At 42.3% G+C, this 19,513-nt stretch overlaps 1 protein-coding gene across 4 annotated transcripts in view; it reads right to left on the reverse strand.

Moving 5' to 3' along the window:
* atp8a1 (ATPase phospholipid transporting 8A1) overlaps positions 1–19,513 on the reverse strand; it is a 152,626-nt gene that overhangs the window by 111,571 nt on the left and 21,542 nt on the right. For all 4 annotated transcript variants that reach the window (XM_083786146.1, XM_083786147.1, XM_083786145.1 and 1 more), the window contains exons 2-4: positions 14,922–15,036; positions 5,812–5,911; positions 2,616–2,714 (exon numbers count right to left, since the gene is read on the reverse strand). In XM_083786146.1, the coding sequence (XP_083642272.1) occupies positions 2,616–2,714; positions 5,812–5,911; positions 14,922–15,036 (314 nt within the window). The remainder of the gene's footprint in view (positions 1–2,615; positions 2,715–5,811; positions 5,912–14,921; positions 15,037–19,513) is intronic.

The raw sequence follows: 19,513 nt of genomic DNA on the forward strand, positions 1-19,513 counted from the left end.
GCGCCCGTTGCATGCAGCATTTATTGGCAGTGTGCCTTGCAAGCTTCAAGTAGAAAATTGTTTCACTTTTGTAGAGGAGCGGTGCTCATCAGTGTCAAATGTGATCCTCCTGGTTATGTCTGACGATCCAGTAATTTACGACTTGACGTTGAATGGTTAACACAATCAGCGCTGGGATTTCTTTCAAAATAGCAGCTCGGGGTGCCGCACAGATATGGCAGCTTTTACTCTGAAAGCCCCCCCCTTCTGTTCCGTACAAAAAAAAGGGAGAAATAATGTTGCTTGTTTACCTCACTATGATTAGCTAATGGGGATCCAAATAACAAATAAACACGTCCTACCGTCTCTAAATGGGTTAAAAACCATGAGAAGTCTGCGTTTACAATTATTCAAGCTAGACTATTTGTGCTGATAACGCAGATGGCAAGACGTTCAAGCCAAGCCCCCATAACGGCTGGGCAACGTTGAAGCCACCGACGGTAGTGGTCAAAACTGGAACTGCAGGCGTGCGACATACTGTACATTCACGAGCAAGAGAGCGCGCCGCTGGGCCCAGCATGAATTTGTGACATAGGACGTGACGTAGTGGTACCACAAGAACAGCGCGAGGCGAGGGGTACTATCATAGGGGCCAACCAATCATATCAGTACTACTACTACATCATCAGTCTTCCGGGTCCTTCAAAACGCTACTGAGAAACTTCCATTGAAATGAATAGCGGGGGGGCAGGGCTGTCGCTCCTCATCCGCTCTCTAGCTATATTAGAACTATATGGTTCAAGCACAGCTACAGTTGATATGTTTGAATGTTGCAGGCATCAATAAACACTCCGTTGCTCATAAAACGCTTTCTGTGAATGTGAACATGGCCCCTAATGCCCAATACTGGATATGGGATATGAGTGTCGGTTCAGCTAAGCTCAACTAAAGGCAGCTGCTCAATCTATCTGAGGAATTCTCCTTTTCAGAAGTAGAAATCATAACCGGTGTTTCTCTGCTGTTTCTGTTTTCAACCCAACCTCCGTCATCTATTTGTTTTCTCAAAATAAACTCTCAGACATTCCACTGAAAAGCATGAGCTGATGCCTCATTTACTTCATCCGTGCTAGCGACTCGTGTGCTCCACCTCTTCAGACAATTTCACGTTGTCCCCATCTTTCTCTCTAGCTGTATTCTTTGATGCACTCGCCCCACCCACCCCTCACGTTTTCTACCTCTCTATTTTTAGATTTCACGTTGTTCTTTGTGCCGTCTCTCTCTCTAACTGTTCTCTTTCCTCTGCCCCTGCCCCACACACATTTACTTCCAAGCTCTCTGCCCCTCTCACGCACTATTATTCTCTATCTATGATTTCATGAAGGAGGGGAGTATTATGTAAATTATGTAGGTAATCACTGTACAGTGGAGGGGAGGCAGAGAGGCAGGCTGAGGTTATGTGTAGATACTGCAGTATGAGGTCTCTGCAGCATTCAACCAGAGAAAGAAAGTGCAAGATGAGAAGGTCTTCATCTGCAGTGTTCCCGTGATTAACCCACTAAACGGCCTTGTATAAAAAAAACATAGCGTGACGGTGGTAAAAACAGTAAGCTCACATGACTGATTCATCCCCACTCTAATTAGATCGCTTCGACATGAGACAGTGCAGTGTCTTATGTCTGCAGAAGCAGATCTATTGAAGTGATGAGTGACCCATCTGCAAAGTTTCAAATTAGGGTCTGCCTCTGGTCTCCTTAACTGATGTTGACGACAATGACATTTGAATTGAATTGATTTGAACTACATTGCTTTTCCCCCCAAAATCTACAGAAAGACGATTGCTGTTTAAGTTTGAATCTTCAGAGTTAAGCTCATTTAGTTTTGGACAATTACATAAGTGCGTTGTAACTTGCATGGCATACCAGATTTGTCCTGCATTAAGACTAAACTCAACGGAACAGAATAACTACAACTTAAAAATTAAAACAGCTCGGAATAGATTTTCTGGCGTCTCTTTCCACAGAGCATACTGTGTAGGCTAACAGCAGGAGTACCGGTATGCGATCTACAGTTTTAACGCACAATGCATCATTCATGAAGCTCAAGAGGTCGATGCTGCCCTGGCATGTCAACCCGAGAGGGACAGAGAGCAGCGGTAGAAAATACATGTCGTGCAGCAGGTGACCTTCAATAAGGACAGAGTCATCAATTGCTCCCTGCCCATGTTTTTCACGAGAGGCCAGGAGAAAAGTGCTGCGCTGGGCACCTCAGCACTAGATACGAGCTATTGAGTATAGAGTAACTGTCCACTGAGACCAGGGTAGAAGGATCGCATTGCAGGGTCACTGCAATACAGCATAATGCAACATCCTCTCACTTGGTACTGACAAACTTTAGCAGGCAAAGGAGATATATTGCTGTAACTAACTTATTCCGTTTTATCATGCAATGTTAACTGACTCAATGAGTAGTCCGAGTTCATAACATACAGCTGTGGCCTCTGGAGTGAATGTGAGTGTGTGTGTGTACGTGCATGTGCGTTTGTCTCGGTGTCTGCAGTACAGTCTGTCTGAATGTGCCTGCCTGTGTCCATCTCTACGTGCATGTAGAATTTAAGTAGTAGTAACAATGTTTCTCACCAGATCTTCAATGAACTCCTTGACCGCGGCCACCACAAGGATGAAGAGCAGAGGTACCAGGGTGGTCCATCGACCGGTGGGCGACACGTCAGGGATTTGCTGGGGGGGAAACGGTGAAGAACATCAGGTTAAGTCCAAATCACTGATAGCATTGACGTTTACTGCAAGTTTGTCACAAAGTGCTTTAGAGGCCAACAAACATTATGAACAAATTCAAGGTCGACTGCCAGTTCAGGAAAACTGTTGGTCCAGTGCAGAGAAAAACAGAAGACCCGAATGGAAACAAGACTGCAAGGATCTATCCTTTTAGACCAAGTGTTTGACTGTACTAGTAAAGTATTCAATCAATCAAAGTCAGTAAGCCAATTACTAGTAGTTTCGGCACTGTGGGCAGGTGCCAAGTCCTGCTGAAAATAAATAAATTTAAATTTAAAATCTGAAGCTTTTTTGCAAACTAAATAGTTTTGGGGAAAGTTGTAATTGTCCCAAAACGTACGCAAAATAAGTCTGCCATTTGTTTCAAAAAGCTTTATACCAACATGTACAATGTTGCAATGTGACATACCGGCAAAAAGTTCTGGATGGTTCATAAAATGTAGCAGAAGATCACAGATCAACATAATATAATAGATAACCCAAACTGTACACACAGACACACACACACTGTCATACACGTCACACGCCTTCTTCTTTTACATACCAACATGGCATGGAATGACATATTCGAACACACAAGGACACTTACTGCACATAAACCATTGTACTGTACATGGTACGTCTGCACACGCACACACATGTCACAGGGCTCTCCTTGAGTTTGTCAGGACATTTGTCAGGGCGGGGTCACAGGTGCAGGCTATAGTATGAGTGGGGCCATTAAACATTAGGTTGACATGGCTATGGACTGAGGAGGTGAAATAAAGCATATCCATCGCTCCTTCAACAGCAGGCGGGGTGGGGCAGAGTGTCATCCTCTAAGTACACAGAATGTCATCCACTCATGATGGCGAGATGGAGGTTATAGATGTCGAAGCGTGATGACACACGCAGGGAAAAGCCAAAGGAAGAATAGCCCGTCGTCACTGTCTTTAGGGAATATATAATATATGTATATAGACTAGGGTTGGTATTATTAACATAACCACATGCCAATAATAGTTTCTATATTGGAAATAATAACTGTATAAATTAACTGAATATTTAATCATTTGAGTATTACATCTTCAAAACTAAAGGCAGGCCAGGAGGACAGTCAACAAGCGAGGAATTGACAAGACACCCACGTCTTTAGCATTGCTTGAAGAAAACTCTTGTAAACAGAGCTCTCTTCTTCCTCATTATGGGAAGACGTTTTATTCAAGGTTGCAACATCGACAGTGCAGGTAATGAAGATTCACACCAGCTGCTCTTCAAAGACACAGCTCCAAGGTCGTTGAATCCGGCCCCGCCCGTCCCCACAGCTCTCATTATTCAGTCAGCACAAAATCTAGGTGAAGACAAGAGTCTGAGCAGAGCAGGCTGCACTTCCCTGGAGCTGGGAACACCTGGGGTGTGCAAGCTCATTTTGGGCTCCTCTACTGTAGGTCATGAAGTCGTGATTCGTGGGTGAAGATTAAGTAACAAAGCGTCTGGAGACAGTAGCCAATAACATTGCAGGACAAAAGGTCTTTTTGACCTTAAGTCAGCTTATGTGGTACCTGGCCTTACTTCAGCCATGCAAGTGTTAATAGAGTTCCAGAACAGGGACATACAGTATAGGGCAGTCGGGTCAAAATTGACAATGAGAGAAATGTTTCCACAGTACTTTGCCAAAGCCCAGTCTCTTCTTCATCTGTACCATCTCACTGGGCCATCTGTTCATTTTTGTGAGTGGGTGAAATGGCCTTTCCTCCTTTCGTATTGTTTGTCATGGCTTTCCAAAGACAAAACACAATTTCCAAAAGGTCACGTGTCTGGAATTTAATAACACCCTGACAGCCCTCACAGAGCTATAATACATACTGTATATGTGCTTGGGATGAATAATACATGCAATGCATGTTCCTTTCCAGAGGAAACGTGAATTGACTGCAGCCTCATCACACATTATAGCCTACCACACATCATAGGCCTTGAAAATACATGAGCTGCTATTGAGAACCATATTTATGGACCATGCACATTTCAATGTGCAAATCAGAAAGACAACGAGCCAGGCAGCAAATTTGGAGCACCATATATTTACAGATAGTTATTTGAACAAATGTACGTATATTGTAGAAGATCCACATTTTTGCTGATGCACACAGGCTGGCTATATCTCTCAACACAATCCAGGTCTAGTCAGTCGTGGGCGTGTGCACGAAATGAGCACGCGTGCAACAATTTCACAGGACCGCACCCACGTATAAATATGCTTGTGTTGTCGCCCCTCAACTTCTCTGCGCATACAAAAAAAGCCTGCAGACCTCTCATTGAAAATGAATTACTAGCCGCCAGTAACCTAAGTTATAGCAAAACAAGAAATTTAATTTAATTTACAGCCTGGCTTCCCTCGCAATATAAAGATGTGCATCTGTGTCTGACGGAAGCACAAGGGAGTCTCTTTTCCCTGTGCTTCATCCGGTTTGAACCTGTGAGAGCTGTGTGTGTATAATATCTAATCGAATATGTTCTAATTATTCTGACTTCCTTATTATTAGTGAGGTTTATTGAAATGCAATGTTTCATGTAACTCTCACTAGTACGGCCAATTTCTTCTTCAATTGAAAGTCTGAACAATTATTTTAATAGTGCTTATAGTTATTTACATTCCACGGAGTCCATTTGGTTACATTTGTGTATTCTTCGGAGCTACACCAAAACTCAGTTTACATCATAACGTCACCATCGACCCCCACCTTCACCAATGTATCCTCACTTTTTTTCTCATGCTGACGCGCTTGGCTGTTTTTTTATGACTAGGGTCGAGCGATCTAGTCATATCAATTTAGTATATGGTGGTAGGTTTTTACATCTACACAAAAGCGAATGAGGGCCAGTGAACTCCCAACACTTACATTTCTAAACACAACCTTTTATTAACTGGTAATAAGAGTATAAATCACACAAGGAATTATCATCCTTTTATCCATTCCCCCATTGCTGTGGGCCATTTCATACTCACACGGCCCCAAAACAATGCGACAGACAGACAGACAGACAGACAGACACTTACCTGCAGGAGTGCAATGAAAAGAAAGAAGGAGTTAGCTGCCCTTCTGAACTGCGAGTAGAGGAACCGCGGAAGGAAGGTGAGACAGTTGTACTTTGCAGTGCTGGAGACCACAACAGGGCAGTCAACGAGGTGATGGGGGGGGAAAAAACAAGAAATGTGTTAAATGAAATAAGTTGACCATTATTTTTTTGGTCTGCACTGTCAAACTTTTTGAATTGTAGATATGTTATAATAATGTATTATTCTGCGAAGCACTTTAGCCGTAGCATAGCCAGCCTTGATCTGCCGTTGCAATGCATATTGCACCAGGCAGATTAAGTCTGGCCCCTCTCAATTGTGGGAGGACTTCACGGGTGAAGTCAACCAGATTAATCTGGAATCAGGCTATAACCAACAAGGGCCCAGTATTCAAATATGGGGCGGGACATTGCAAAAACAAATCTAATACTGAGAGAGACGAGACCAATATCTACACATTGATATTAGTATTGCTACGCAAGGCTACTTTAGCCGCGTATTAAATTTGCGATACAAATAAGGCTGCTTTCAGTGCCTTGCCGTGTTTTAAGGGTGCCTAAAACCTCTCCCAACATCATTAATATTTCAAAAAAGGTGCACACTCTCCCTCTTGTCCTTTCCCATACAAATGAAATATTCAACAGCCAGTGAAACTGATCTGCACATCCACTTTTATTTTTGTACACCAATCATGATGTTAGCAAGCCTTCTTCTAACAGATGATCCGTTTTCCCAGACAACCGTCTACGAAATCATTTGAATTAATCTCTTAAAACAATGTATGAAACCATTATAAAACTTGCAAAAGAACAGAGAGATTTGTACCTATTTTGTGCTAATTCAGTTACCAGAGAGTATCCTGCAAATATGCAGAAGACCCATGTGTATCTAGTATTATCTACTACGAAGCTCATTATTTAGGCCATGGTAATCCTTGTATGTAGTATGTTTACCAAAGCCGTCCAAATACACTTTGATCAATGTCAGCAGCCCTCCCCTTCCGGGAGGAAGTTTCCTTCCCTGAGGAAGGGATTTGAGATGAGAAGGCTGTATGTTTGTTCTTGTACTTGTATAGTTAGTTTCTGCACTTCAATAGAGGAAGATCAGAAAGCAGAGTAAAGTCTTCCAAACAGAAGCTGAGGTAAGTATGAGATTAGATAATGTAGTGGTGAGGGCTGTGGTTGATTGATGCTAGGGAAATAATATAAAGAATGCAATGGAAAGGTATTATTACATTATTACACGTAATAGTGTGCGTGCGTGCGTGCGTGCGTGCGTGCATGTGTTCTGCCATTGATGAACAGTGGGGCCAGCAGACTAAATGACCATAAAGAATAATTAGGAGCCACATCAGAGCTGGCAAGGCGGATGGAGATTGCCGCTGGCAGAAATGAGCAATGGGTGCCAGGAACGTGTGTGTGTGTGTGTGTGTGTGTGTGTATACGTGTGTGTGTGTGTGTATGTGTGTGTGTGTGTGTGTGTGTGTGTGTATACACGTGTGTGTATACGTGTGTGTGTGTGTGTGTGTGTGTGTGTGTGTTCATATCTCCAGCAATCTGATTTACAGCGGTGTTGAAGGGCCAGCCAAACAGCCACTTTGGGAGCAGATATATGGAATGATCTATGCCATGCCACTGGCATTGCTAGGCTTGCCCGTGCACACTGTACAATACACACGTGCTGCATGGATAAATGCAGACGACAATTAATGTGAAGTATGTGCAAATGTATACATTCACAAAATTATTGTACAATCACGAGTCCACACTAGTTTTGTGTGCGTATAAACATGCATTTTCCACCCTTGCTGCTCACATACAGTACATCTAATATAAGAGTCAACAGAGTCTTTCATTCAAATCCATTTAAGGAGTGGGTTTTCTTTCAAACCCTTTTGTTCTTTTGCCCTTAGGTTCTCCTATGAAATGGATTTCTTTTGTATTTTTGGTGGTACAAATTGTAACTCTGGTACAATGCAGCATAATCCAACAACATAAAAAAGAGGTCACTCACTACAATAACTTGGTCTGTCTCAGCTGGACTGAGGACTTGATAATTATGTAAAATGAAGAAGAGTGAAATGAAACGCAACTGAAGGCATTATTTACAATATGGTTGAACAAAACCAGATCCGCAATCTGCATACTGAAGACACATGTTAATGTTAAGAATGAATGGCGCTTGGTTTTGTTTTCGCTTCTACCAGTGGTAAATGGATGAATTGGATAGGTTATGCAGGTATTACGCTAAGAAAACTAACACGGAATTCTCCTTTAAAGTTCTAATTCACACCTTGCTTGTTTGTAAATGTTTAATCAATAGTGCCCCTGTCAAGTATTTTTCCTCACCCACAGAAGAAAATAAAATCTATAAAAGGGAGTTTTATAACACCTTGAACTTGGCTCTGTCTTTGCTCTCATTAACAATTCCAGGATCTATAAATTATGCCATAACTCTACATGAATATGCCAATATGCCGCACCCCTGTTCCAGTGCCAGTATGTTCTATTGACTTCCTACACTTGCTCCCATAGCACCCATTTTAACTGCCTGTGTCCCACATGGAGATCTCTGTATTTGTCTGTCAGTCTGTGTGTGAAGAGTGCAAACTGACTGTGAAAAGTGGACTGGTTAAGTAATCATTCGGCAGGTGTGGGGTTCCATGGCTGGAAATTGCACAGGTGAGGGTATTTAGGCCGATTAGGCCCACTGGCAGAGCCTGACCAGAGCCTTTTGTGGTGGTTCTGGAGAACCGTGGGTCCGACCGACTCGATACCGGGCACTGCACTCCCTGCCAGGGGTCCGACACCATTTTGCGTATTAGATTTTTACGTTTCTTCAGCCTAATTTGAACTGTAACCAAATAATATCCTGGTGCAACAAAAAAAAAATCCTCGTCCAAATAGCTGCCTGGTTCGTTTTAAATGCCCGGGGACCAAATTGATTTTGCGTCTTAAACAGCCAGGCTACTATTTGGAAATTTAAGCTATACGTTGTTATACCTTTCAAGCCAGAACACCTCTGCGTGTAGTTGTTGCAATATACAGTACAAATTCTAATATGAAGTTTTTCAGAAAACTTCAGGATTTAGAAGGCGTTTTATAATTGGTCTAAATGGGATAAAAGTGTAAATGCACCGAACACACATAATACACAGATTTGATTCAGTGCGTCTACAATGTATTTACACATTGACCTTCATGTGGTGAGACAATAAGAACAGTCGTTCTGTTACAATGCGTCACAAAATAAAAACAACATTTTCTTATGCAATAGTTTATCGCAAACTGTAACTCAGGCTTTGGTGTCATACGCTACCTTTTGCACTGTGAAGGACTAGTAAGGCTGTAACACTGATAAGAGGTCTAGTCTAAATGTATGTATCGCTACCCTGATGCCTTTTTCCCCTCCAATGACGTCTAAACTCATCTTCCAGCTCATCCCTTCCCTCTCTCCTTATCGCCTCATCTTCCTCCCTCGCTATATCCTCCCCTCTGTACCTCATGGGGTAGCTCGGAAAAGCATGTCATGTCTTAATCTTCCGTTATCCTTATACCGTAGCGCAATCTGCGCGGGGGCCAGGCAGACACAGAGAAGCTTTCATGCTCCTTTTAATGGCTGATTATGGGTCCTCATCGCCTTTCAGTTCCTGCCCGGTCGCCTGAGGACTGAGACGACACGAAGAGAGCACTTCCTCCCTCTGTTCTGCTTTCAGCCCTGCTCAGGTTACAGCCACGGAGGTTGGAATGGAAGCTTTTAATTCCTCCTATCCACAACGCCACAGCAGAATGGGTACATGACCTCACAGTGAATATTCTCTTCGTTTTGCCCTTCGTGTCCATGCACGCAAGGGCATTCACAGAACCATAATTTGGTTTAGAGGCTGCAATATATATTGAATATTGAAGTCAGGAATTCCACAAAAACAGCATATGTTCAGAAGGGGATCTCTGATAGTGAAATCAAAGAAAGAGACCCTGCACACTATCTGAACTTTAAAAATGTTGCTCTTATACTTATAGGTAAAAAATACCTAACATACCTAAATACTTAAATACAAACACTTAATCTGACAAATTGCAGCCGCCAGTGTCCAGTTTCTATAATGTTTCTGTTCACCTGCTCAATCTTAGTCCTCACTCAGTCAGCACAGGTGAGCCATGGTGAGCAGGTGAGCAGTGAAACGGAAACAGTCAAGAAGGCATGCCAACATCATGATTGGCTGACAAAAATACCAAGTGAGGTGAAAACAAAAACATGAGCAGCCAGCCATTCATACCAAGTATTGTGAGTTTGTGAAAGATACAAGGGAATAACCTTCAAAAGCACAGAATTAAAGTGAAGGTTAAGAGAGACAATGCTAGATAGTGCTCCACTATTCAGTATAGCCGGCATAGCCTTCTTTGACAACGTAATTTATTTGGAAAGGTCATGGCTATTCCTGGCATGAGCCATGGCAGTTTTTACGTTCCTCCATAGATCAATCTTCTTGAGATCAAATGTAAAACATTTATTTGGGGATTTTTATGTACTGCCATGAGAGGGCCAACAGTACCTGACCTGGCATGAATGAGGAAATCATAACATCTCAACTTCACCATTAGCAAACTCCTATTGTGTGCACAAACAATGACAGAGGAACTTTCCCAAAGATGAGAAACCAGCTAAACCGGTCATTACATGGCTAAGGCTGAACAAAATGTATCAGTGTATCTGTTTGTGCACAGTACAATCAAGTGTTAGCCTAATTTAACCAACTGCAGCAAATCTGGTAGATTGGCTATTTTTCAGGGGAGAGATTTAGCATAGAGGGGGAAAATTAAGTATATATCCCTGGGTCATACTGGTCAGCGAAGTATACAGTATAGGCATATTATATAAGTAGTAAAGTAGTTAGTTAAATTAACACCCAGGGTTTTTTGCGTGTGCGTTTAATTGCCAGTGTCAGTGTATCACTTATCCCTTGTCTATCACATAAGGAAATGCAACATCAGCATTTGAAGGACACGGAAGAGACAACACCGTATTACCGTAAGTGTCTCTAGCTCTGCGACTCTTGATTGCCATGGGACAAGTTGTGCGCATCTCACCATGATCCACATTTACGTTATGGTCAGATGTGCTCCGACTACCAGCACAGCTGAATCAACAGCATCCCTCAGACACGATAGAAAAACAAGGTCACTGTGGCCCATAGTATTTTGCGAGTGCCTTACTATAATGCTGCCCGTACTGGCTGTTGACTAGTGTGACAATGGGTGTGGAGCATTTGAGAAGAGTGAAACTCAGCACGCCTTATTCGATGTCCAAGCTCAGTCTTTTTGGGTGTGTACAGTGGGTTGCAATTGATACTGGCATAGTAAGTAGTTGGACGCCCATGCATGCACTATTAAAATGAAGGTTGAGGGGTTTTATTTGAACGGTTTTACATTTTCGAAACTGCAACATTCCACTGAAGCAATCATCTTCAGTGCACACAATGACATAATTGAAACATTTTCAATTATGTCATTGTTTTCAGTTTAAAAGAATGGGATTACACTCAATGCTATTTTATTACACAAGATAATTATGGAATATTTAAGATATTAGATATTTAAGGTTGAAGGATACTTTATTGTTCCATCTTGTGTACATAAGAATAAAACATTTTTGTTTGGCTTCCATCAGACAATGCAGCAGCATAGATGCAGAGATTACAGTAATTATAGTTCATGACAGACAATGTGTTTTCAGCCCTCCTCCCTGCTCATGAAATCGTCAAATGTGAGCTGCCAATCCATATTATACAATAAAGTACTGTCCAAGTGCAGTGGTTGACCCAAAGGTAGGGTTGGAATCACGTGATTGGAAATTGCCATTTTCAAATGATCGGACTCGGATCAAGAGCAAAAAAATGTGACCAATAATAAATCCATATCATGCTATTAGACTGGATATTATCTGTGATTTTGGATATTGTACTATGGCTATGTGTTCTATAGAAATCACACCTGTGTGAAGTGAGGGGCGCTCTTATCATCATGTCGTAAATGCACTATGCCTATTGGCTAATCCGATGGCCCATTTTGTCCGATGCACAATTGATCCAACATGACACCAAAAATGTTTCGAACTATTCTGGATAATAGGGCGTCGGACCGATGGACCACAGTACTGTACAAACACTTGAAACACTACACCGATGCTGATCTAGATCTGCAGTAACACTTCTCTTGTGGGTTCCTAGTTTACTTAGCTTGAGAGAGGACGTGAAAGTGTGATATATTAAGTTACTACTGTAGTCTAGAAGCCTTGAGAATAATATCTAGAAATACTTATTTTGCCGAAACAATAAACTATTTAGATGAGGTGTGCATCTTGCATGTGTCCAATCACTATTATTATTTGTAAAGGAAGGTTCACACATCTCAGATGGCAACTCAATGAACTATTTTAACCACCTCAAAAGAAAAAGAACAGTCAAACAGTGAGGATTTCCGAGTTGAGTGCATCAGCTGCAGTTGCAAAGCCAGCTGCTACACGACCAAAACAAACAAGCCAAATAAAGGTATTAGAGCAGTGAATTGACCCCAGCTCGGTATTAGGCCACCTACCCCCGCGTTTGAGTTTATTTTCATATACAGTGCATCTCTGGGTCCTCAATCTACACAGTAAAATCCTCAAATACTTATTAAATTCTGAGAGTGTAACATTAGCATCACCCTTTTGGGCGCCTCAACAAAGAAGCATAGTATAGCGTGGTATAAATGGAACGACTTGCATCAGTCCCGACATGCATAGCCCCAAATAAGCCGGCACCCAAAATGGTGACGTTAATGTTCTAAACATCATGCATATACCTGCTGTCACATGCTATATGTACTATTAGCGCGTCACTGGTCCCCCGGTTATGGAAAATACCCGGCAGGAGTCACAGGACCCAAGACCCGTCGATAAAACCATTATCTCGGACGTTGACTTTGTTCTGTCCATTATACAGGATTACAGAAGACCCGTGCTCAGCGCTGATTGGTAGAGAAAAAGCATGAAGCACTACAATGATTACACTGACCTGGGATCAGATTACTGCAGAGCAATATATAATATGTGGGGGAACAAAGCTCGGCTGAGCGGAGAGAACACAGACTCGGCGCATCAACGCTATAAGTCACTCACTCTACCTCTAATCTCTCTCTTCTCACAGAATACTACAAAGCATGCATTTACACACCTGCAAATAAAGCTGAATCTGATTCTAGTGACGTCATTGATGACATCAATCCTGGTCTTCTCGGAAGCCTGCAGGCCCCATGCGTGGCACATGAAAATCCCTTTTCTAAGCATTAGAACCTGCGTGACTAGCCTAGCCTTGACCTTTCGGGCGTGTTCAGGGTGGTATGGCCGTAAGCACGTTTTTAACGCTACAACTTACAACTACAGTATGTACTGTAAATTATGCCGTATGCTACAACTATATTGGCCTAGCATGGTATATCTGTACTCAGCCAACGCTGGTGTCCTTTACTCAAGCAGTGGAGCCCAAAGTGGGCCACACGTGGAGACCATGAGGAACAACAACATGTCATTTGTTAGAATTAGACGATGGCAAAGCAAAACAGTTACAGTAAGTTACTTCTTAATACATCATAAAACTAAAGTGCTCTCAGTAGTTGGTTTCCTGGGACAAAAACCTACTGAATGGTGTTGGCCCAAAGCCTATCTATTTAGAGGTCGTTGGTATGAATGTTTGGGCATAGGGGGGGTCCCCACATGATTTTGCAGGGTCCCCTGATGACAGTGAACTTCACTGTCATCTACAATTCCAAGTGCTTGTCAGGGTGAGGAGTCCCCAGTTCAAATATGATTATTTTGTGGGCGTCACCGCCTAAAAACGTTGAGAACCCCTGCTCTACACAGCACCTCCAGGCCACTGCTGAAATAGGTTGACATTTGTGTGGTGGCTCCACAGCTTAAGTATGACTCAATTCAGCTGGTTTGTTTGTGCCTACGGGGGATTATGCAGGGTTGAAGGGGAAAAGGCCAGTAATGCATCGGGTCAATGTGGGAAAACACCCTTCGCCCGGGAGCTTCCACGTTGCCAGGTTCAAAAATAGCAGCGAACTTTACAAATAGCAACCTATACTCCAGAGAATAATGTAATGTTGAAAAGTATACTGCTGCTTTCTAGTGATTACTTTTAGCAGTAGTGCCACTTGAACAGGCGATATTGTACAGTGAGGGTGAGCTTGCCTTGGGTGGCAGATTTTTAGGGTACAATTTACAATTTAGGCATTTAGCAGACGCTCTTAATCCAGAGCGACTTGCATTAAGGAATAACAAAAAGCATTGGAATACATCACATAAAAGCATTTATCATGAAACATGCGTAAGCTAAGAAAGTAACAGTGGAATATCTATATAATGAAACTATACATATAAACTATACATATATACTACTATGCTATACATATGTACTATGGCGTGCTATGACTATATACAATGCAATTATAGTGCTGTCTACATAACATGCTATAAGTCTGTATCAAATGCTATCTAAGTCTACAGAAATGCTATCTAAGGGGGTAGGGTAAGTTCTAGGGTACCCCTTGTGTGACTGACACGGACTGTCTGGTATGCAACCTATTTTTGTGGCTTTCGAGATCAGGTGCCTTTGCGGTCACCAGCTGCATGTTACATGTCTATCAAGCCATAAAAACCCCTATTTGCTTACACTTCTCAAACAGCCATGTTTCCTGTCTTCATTCACCAAGAATCAAGAGGGATTAAATTCATGTTATATTTCTCATACAGGAGCAAAATGTTGGTGGAGCATGTTCCATAATGTTGCACAATGATGCAATATAGAACATTATAACCAAAGACTCAACGTGTCACTCAACAAAAATAATAGGGATGTGCACGACTAAAAAGCACCGTTCTTAGGACAGATTTTTCTGTAAAAATGTGGCAACGGACAGAAATAAATAACATTTTCTTCTTGCTCTCACTAATCATTAGTCTCATGAATAAACTGTTACCATGAGCAGCAGAAATATGACTTAAATGTATTCAAACAAAACTATGGTATCGACCTCCCAAATCAATTTTACCTGACATGGTTGCTGCAGAACTTTGTGTACTGCGGCTGATTGAGGAATATGAGTCTGGCATCTTCTTGGTCAGCTAAGGAAGTCTTTTCTGTGGTGTCCTCTGTCTTCTCATACCCTGTAGGAAAGGCACAAAATATATAGATTTTAAATTGCGACAAATTACAGATAATCTCAGAAATTACAATTATGCTCCCATGTTAGTCCCATGTGAATTAGTAGAGCATAAGTCTATTTTGATCGAGTCCCCCCACAGCACATCTGGATGCCATGGTGGCTTTTTGTTTCAGCAGTCCAACTCTAATGTGTTTATATGTGCACCATCAAGCAAAGTCACCAAATTCATATCAGCTCACGAAATTTTCTGCATGTCATCCCCTCTCCTTCTCCTTTGTTTACGGAGAAGAAAAGGCCACCGAAAGAATTGACTCGAAAAGGAAAAAAAAATACTACAGAGACCATAAAGTATTTCCAAGTCAAACACTTGCACAGAGGAAGACATTTAGCTACTGAAACTTGGAAAAATGATGACAGCTTCTTCTGTCCACGGCACTCAATTCAACTCAAACAATGCTCTCATGAGGAAGGCAAACCCAAAGGGAGAGCACTCATTGCCAAAGGGTCGTCCATCCTACAATGACTCAGGTGGCATGGTGCTCACTGGTCAGTGTGTGGGTGGGTGGGTGTGCGCACCTGTGAGAGGATTTGTGTATTAGAGTGCAGGGCTTGAAATTGCAATTGTTTTGGTTGCATGTCTCCTCTCAAATTGAACTCAATGTTTTAACTGGGAGCATTTGAGGGAGTGCAAACAATTTTCCACTAGACTGAGACGACCGAAGAGTCGTAGGAAAAATGCATGGCTGCCTGCGACATTATAGAAGTTATAGATTATAGAAGTGAGTATGCGCATTGCACCATGGCCAATCATGTAACAATGTATGTATTATATGCGGTACCATCCGCACTACACCGTACACACACAGTTCCTTCATCCTCTTCTCATAAGATTTCTACAGTGAAAGGCTGTTTATTCTGTTTTTTGTTTGCACAGAAACACCCTTCATTCTACCATTGACTACATTGTTGCGAACGCAGTGAGCCACTTACTATGACAGCAAGGGCTGAATGTCTGTGTGTCTGTGTGTGTGTCTGTGTGTCTGTCCCACTGTTACACCACCCGCCCGCCACCAGAGGGCGCAGCTGTAGCACACACACACACACACACACAGGGCGCAGCTGTAGCACACACACACACACACACACACACACACGCACACACACACGCACACACGCACACACAACCACACACACACAAGCTGCGTTCGCTTCACGCGTTTGCGCGTCTTACTTGTGATAGGTTACTATATTCACTCTGACTGTACATTGCAATTAATTTATTATAAATGAATTGAATATTATAAGAAAATCTATTATATGAATCAAATGGGCTATCAAAGTGAACAAATAAAAACAGTTAAGGCGTGATCGGTATAAAGTCTCCTCCTCTGGAGAGATTTGACGCCTCTGTCTCAGAGAAGAGATGGGTGGAAGAGGCACAGTGAGCCGGGAGACATTTAAAATCCTGTCCCCAGAATGTCATGAGTAGGATAACTCTTTGCATTACAGCTAGAACGTACTGTAATGCCTTGACAGCATGGCATGAGTCTCTGTAGAGACTCAGGGTGAACACAAAGAGAAGCCAAACGTTTCCTGATCTTGAAGAATTCCAGGCGGCCAAAATATAAAGACAAATACATATAGAACTCAAGTGTGTACATTACAAATTGGTCCTTTCTGTCCCTACACGGAAACATTTTAATTCATCCATTTGTTACTCGGAGAGTGTACACCAGGGGTATTCAACCGGGGGGCCCCGGGGCGCACCCTAGTGGCACCTGGAAGATTTGTTTTAGGGCTAATGAAAGTTACAGGTATGGTGTGTGCTATATGAAGTGTGAGATTACCATACAGTAATGACAGTAATCCTTAATCATATTCTATCATATTCAAGGGCTTTTGGAGAGAAATGAGACAGACTCCAGTCACTTTAGACTAGAGCACTGCAGAGGGTGTGTGTGTGTGTTAATCGATTAATCATAATCAAATCGATTCAATTAGTTGCCAACCAATTTAGTAATCGTAATGGAATCGGCAACTAATCGGAGGTTTTTTACAATTAATTGTGGGTGTTTTTCCACAGAGCCATCTCTCTTCCATTACAATCGGCTGATAGTTGCACACGCACAGTAGCGCTCTCTTAACAGTCCTTTCATACTAAACGGAAGGCAAAAACTAGGACATAGCAAGTGGCAATCTGCCACCAATAGCTAGTTACAGTCTACACCTTGTCTGATTTTGTGGCGATGTAGTCAACAAAGCTGCATCCCACTTTGAATTCGGTTGGTGTGCTCTCTCTTGTTTAGATAGAGCATAGAGTTCCTTCATTACTGGATCCGGGTCAGTATCTCAGCCACTTTGGGTCACTATGTAGTATGTATGTATGCCGCTTGCATGCCAAATTAGTCACATGGCATAACAGCATGTCTGCAGCTACGTAGAGTTTTCTATTAACTTGTGTGCCATGAAGCAATTGAACAAAATGATGTATGGCAAAAATGATGGGTGGAAAAAATAAATAAAGAACAATGGCTTATCAATCCACAGTTTTTGATATACAGTACTTGATGTACTGTATATGTAGACCACAATAAGGGTAAAACCCAATATTGAAGGACAGACAAAACCTGAAAAAAACACGCTTTATCCATTTAGCTGCAGATGAAGCTTGGCCTCATCAGAAGCTCACCCCATTTGAACCATGGTCGGTGTACAATTTCACAACGTTCAAAATGACACATGTTACGGGTCTGGGGCTCAGGCGACTCTCCAAGGAAAGTGTTGATGACTTTATACTTCAGGGCTGATGAGGGCCAGGATACAGAATAGACTGAGGGGGGTATTCTCCTCAAACCCTTCCAACCGTTTTCCACTGCTCTATTCTGACAGCAGTCAATGGTGTGGAAAGGACAGAGAGCGGTGGAGACAACTCGGCTCCCCAATAACAATGCAGAACATACAGTAGAGAATACAGTAGGCAGGAATAATACTGGCACTGCCCTCATGGTACAGTGGTTAGAAGGAACAGCCGGGGATGGCACCACAAAAGCACAAGCTCTGACACCCGAAGACACTGGCTAAAGAAGAGGGGTTTACATTTAGCAGAGTCACTCACTTAGGAAAAGACTAAAGAAAACATCCTGTTAAAAAGGTATATTATTGCTCTAATGAGGACACATGGCCTCAACGGTATATTGATGCTGAATCTTGTAAAAGGAGAAAAGGAAATTCCAACAATTTAAGCCAGAGATTTACATTATGTAATCCCGATATTTTAATTAGAATCTCCAGTATCCCATGCAGAACTGGCCTCTCGTGTGAAGCTAGCTAGCTAGCTCGCTCGTGCGTGCATGCGTGTGTAGTCAACAGTTATTCAGAGCCTCTCAAGTTGCTGTGTGCATTTTCCAGTTCCTTCCAGATCATCTTTCCAAACATGCGAGGGTGGGATGCAGAATGAGAGGCATCTCAGTACCACCCATGATGGACTAGTCAGGTCATCATGGGTGGGCAATAGTTTCCATACAAGGGCCAAGTAAGGTATTCATCCCGTGCCAGGAATAAATGCTAGGATCATAAAACGTTAGAACTTTGTACTCTTGTACTTAGTTATTTATGGCATTATACAGATTTGATCAAACATTAACCCAAATCTGACTAGATTTATAGAGATCGAATGAGTCAAATGTCCCCACTATGCAGTTGGAAATAATGCTTTAGCATGAGGAGAGCAGGTTCATAAATTAAACTTATTTAGATTTTTTATTAAAGATGGAGTGCCATGATGTTTGTGCCTTTTCTGATTTGTACAGTATGTGTCTATGGAGTTAGTATTACTCTAATAGAGCCCGAGGGGTGGTTATAATATTAAAGTATGTCTTCCCTGTATTTTTGTCCCGATCAAAATACACCACTTTAGTGACATCATGACAATACATCTTCCTCCTCATACCTGATGATTATGTTTTAGGGGCCCAATACAGCGAGAGAAGGAGCAAAAGGTTGTACAAGCAGCAGCCGACATATCTTAGTTTTCACCACAAGCGGTAATATGGCGGGCGCGATGGGATCAAAAATCACTATTTATCTGAACGTGAGTATTTTTCTGAGAAAACAAGCAGCAAAGAAACGACAATAAGTGGATCCTTATGGGAAGCACGCGCATTGATCCTCATGATGGGCAGCACGAAAGTTTAGTGTTGAGTTTCGGCTGCTTGGAATTTATATAAACCTTACAACCCGCCATATGACGGGTATGGCGACCTTCGGGGTTAAATCTTAACCAGTCATCTGATGGGTTTCGAAGTGTTTTGGCGTCATGAGTGTTAAGGGAAGTACCATGGCTAAAGGGAAGTACCATGACTAAAGGGAGGTACCATTATGGAGGAGAAGAGACGTCAGGAGGGCAGTTGTCTGCCTATCATCAACAACAACAAACCACAGCGTCATGAGGCCTCTGTAACCAGAGCCCTTGCTCACCG

Source organism: Protomyctophum parallelum, assembly GCF_964188405.1.
Source record: "Protomyctophum parallelum genome assembly, chromosome: 16".
NCBI lineage: Eukaryota > Metazoa > Chordata > Actinopteri > Myctophiformes > Myctophidae > Protomyctophum > Protomyctophum parallelum.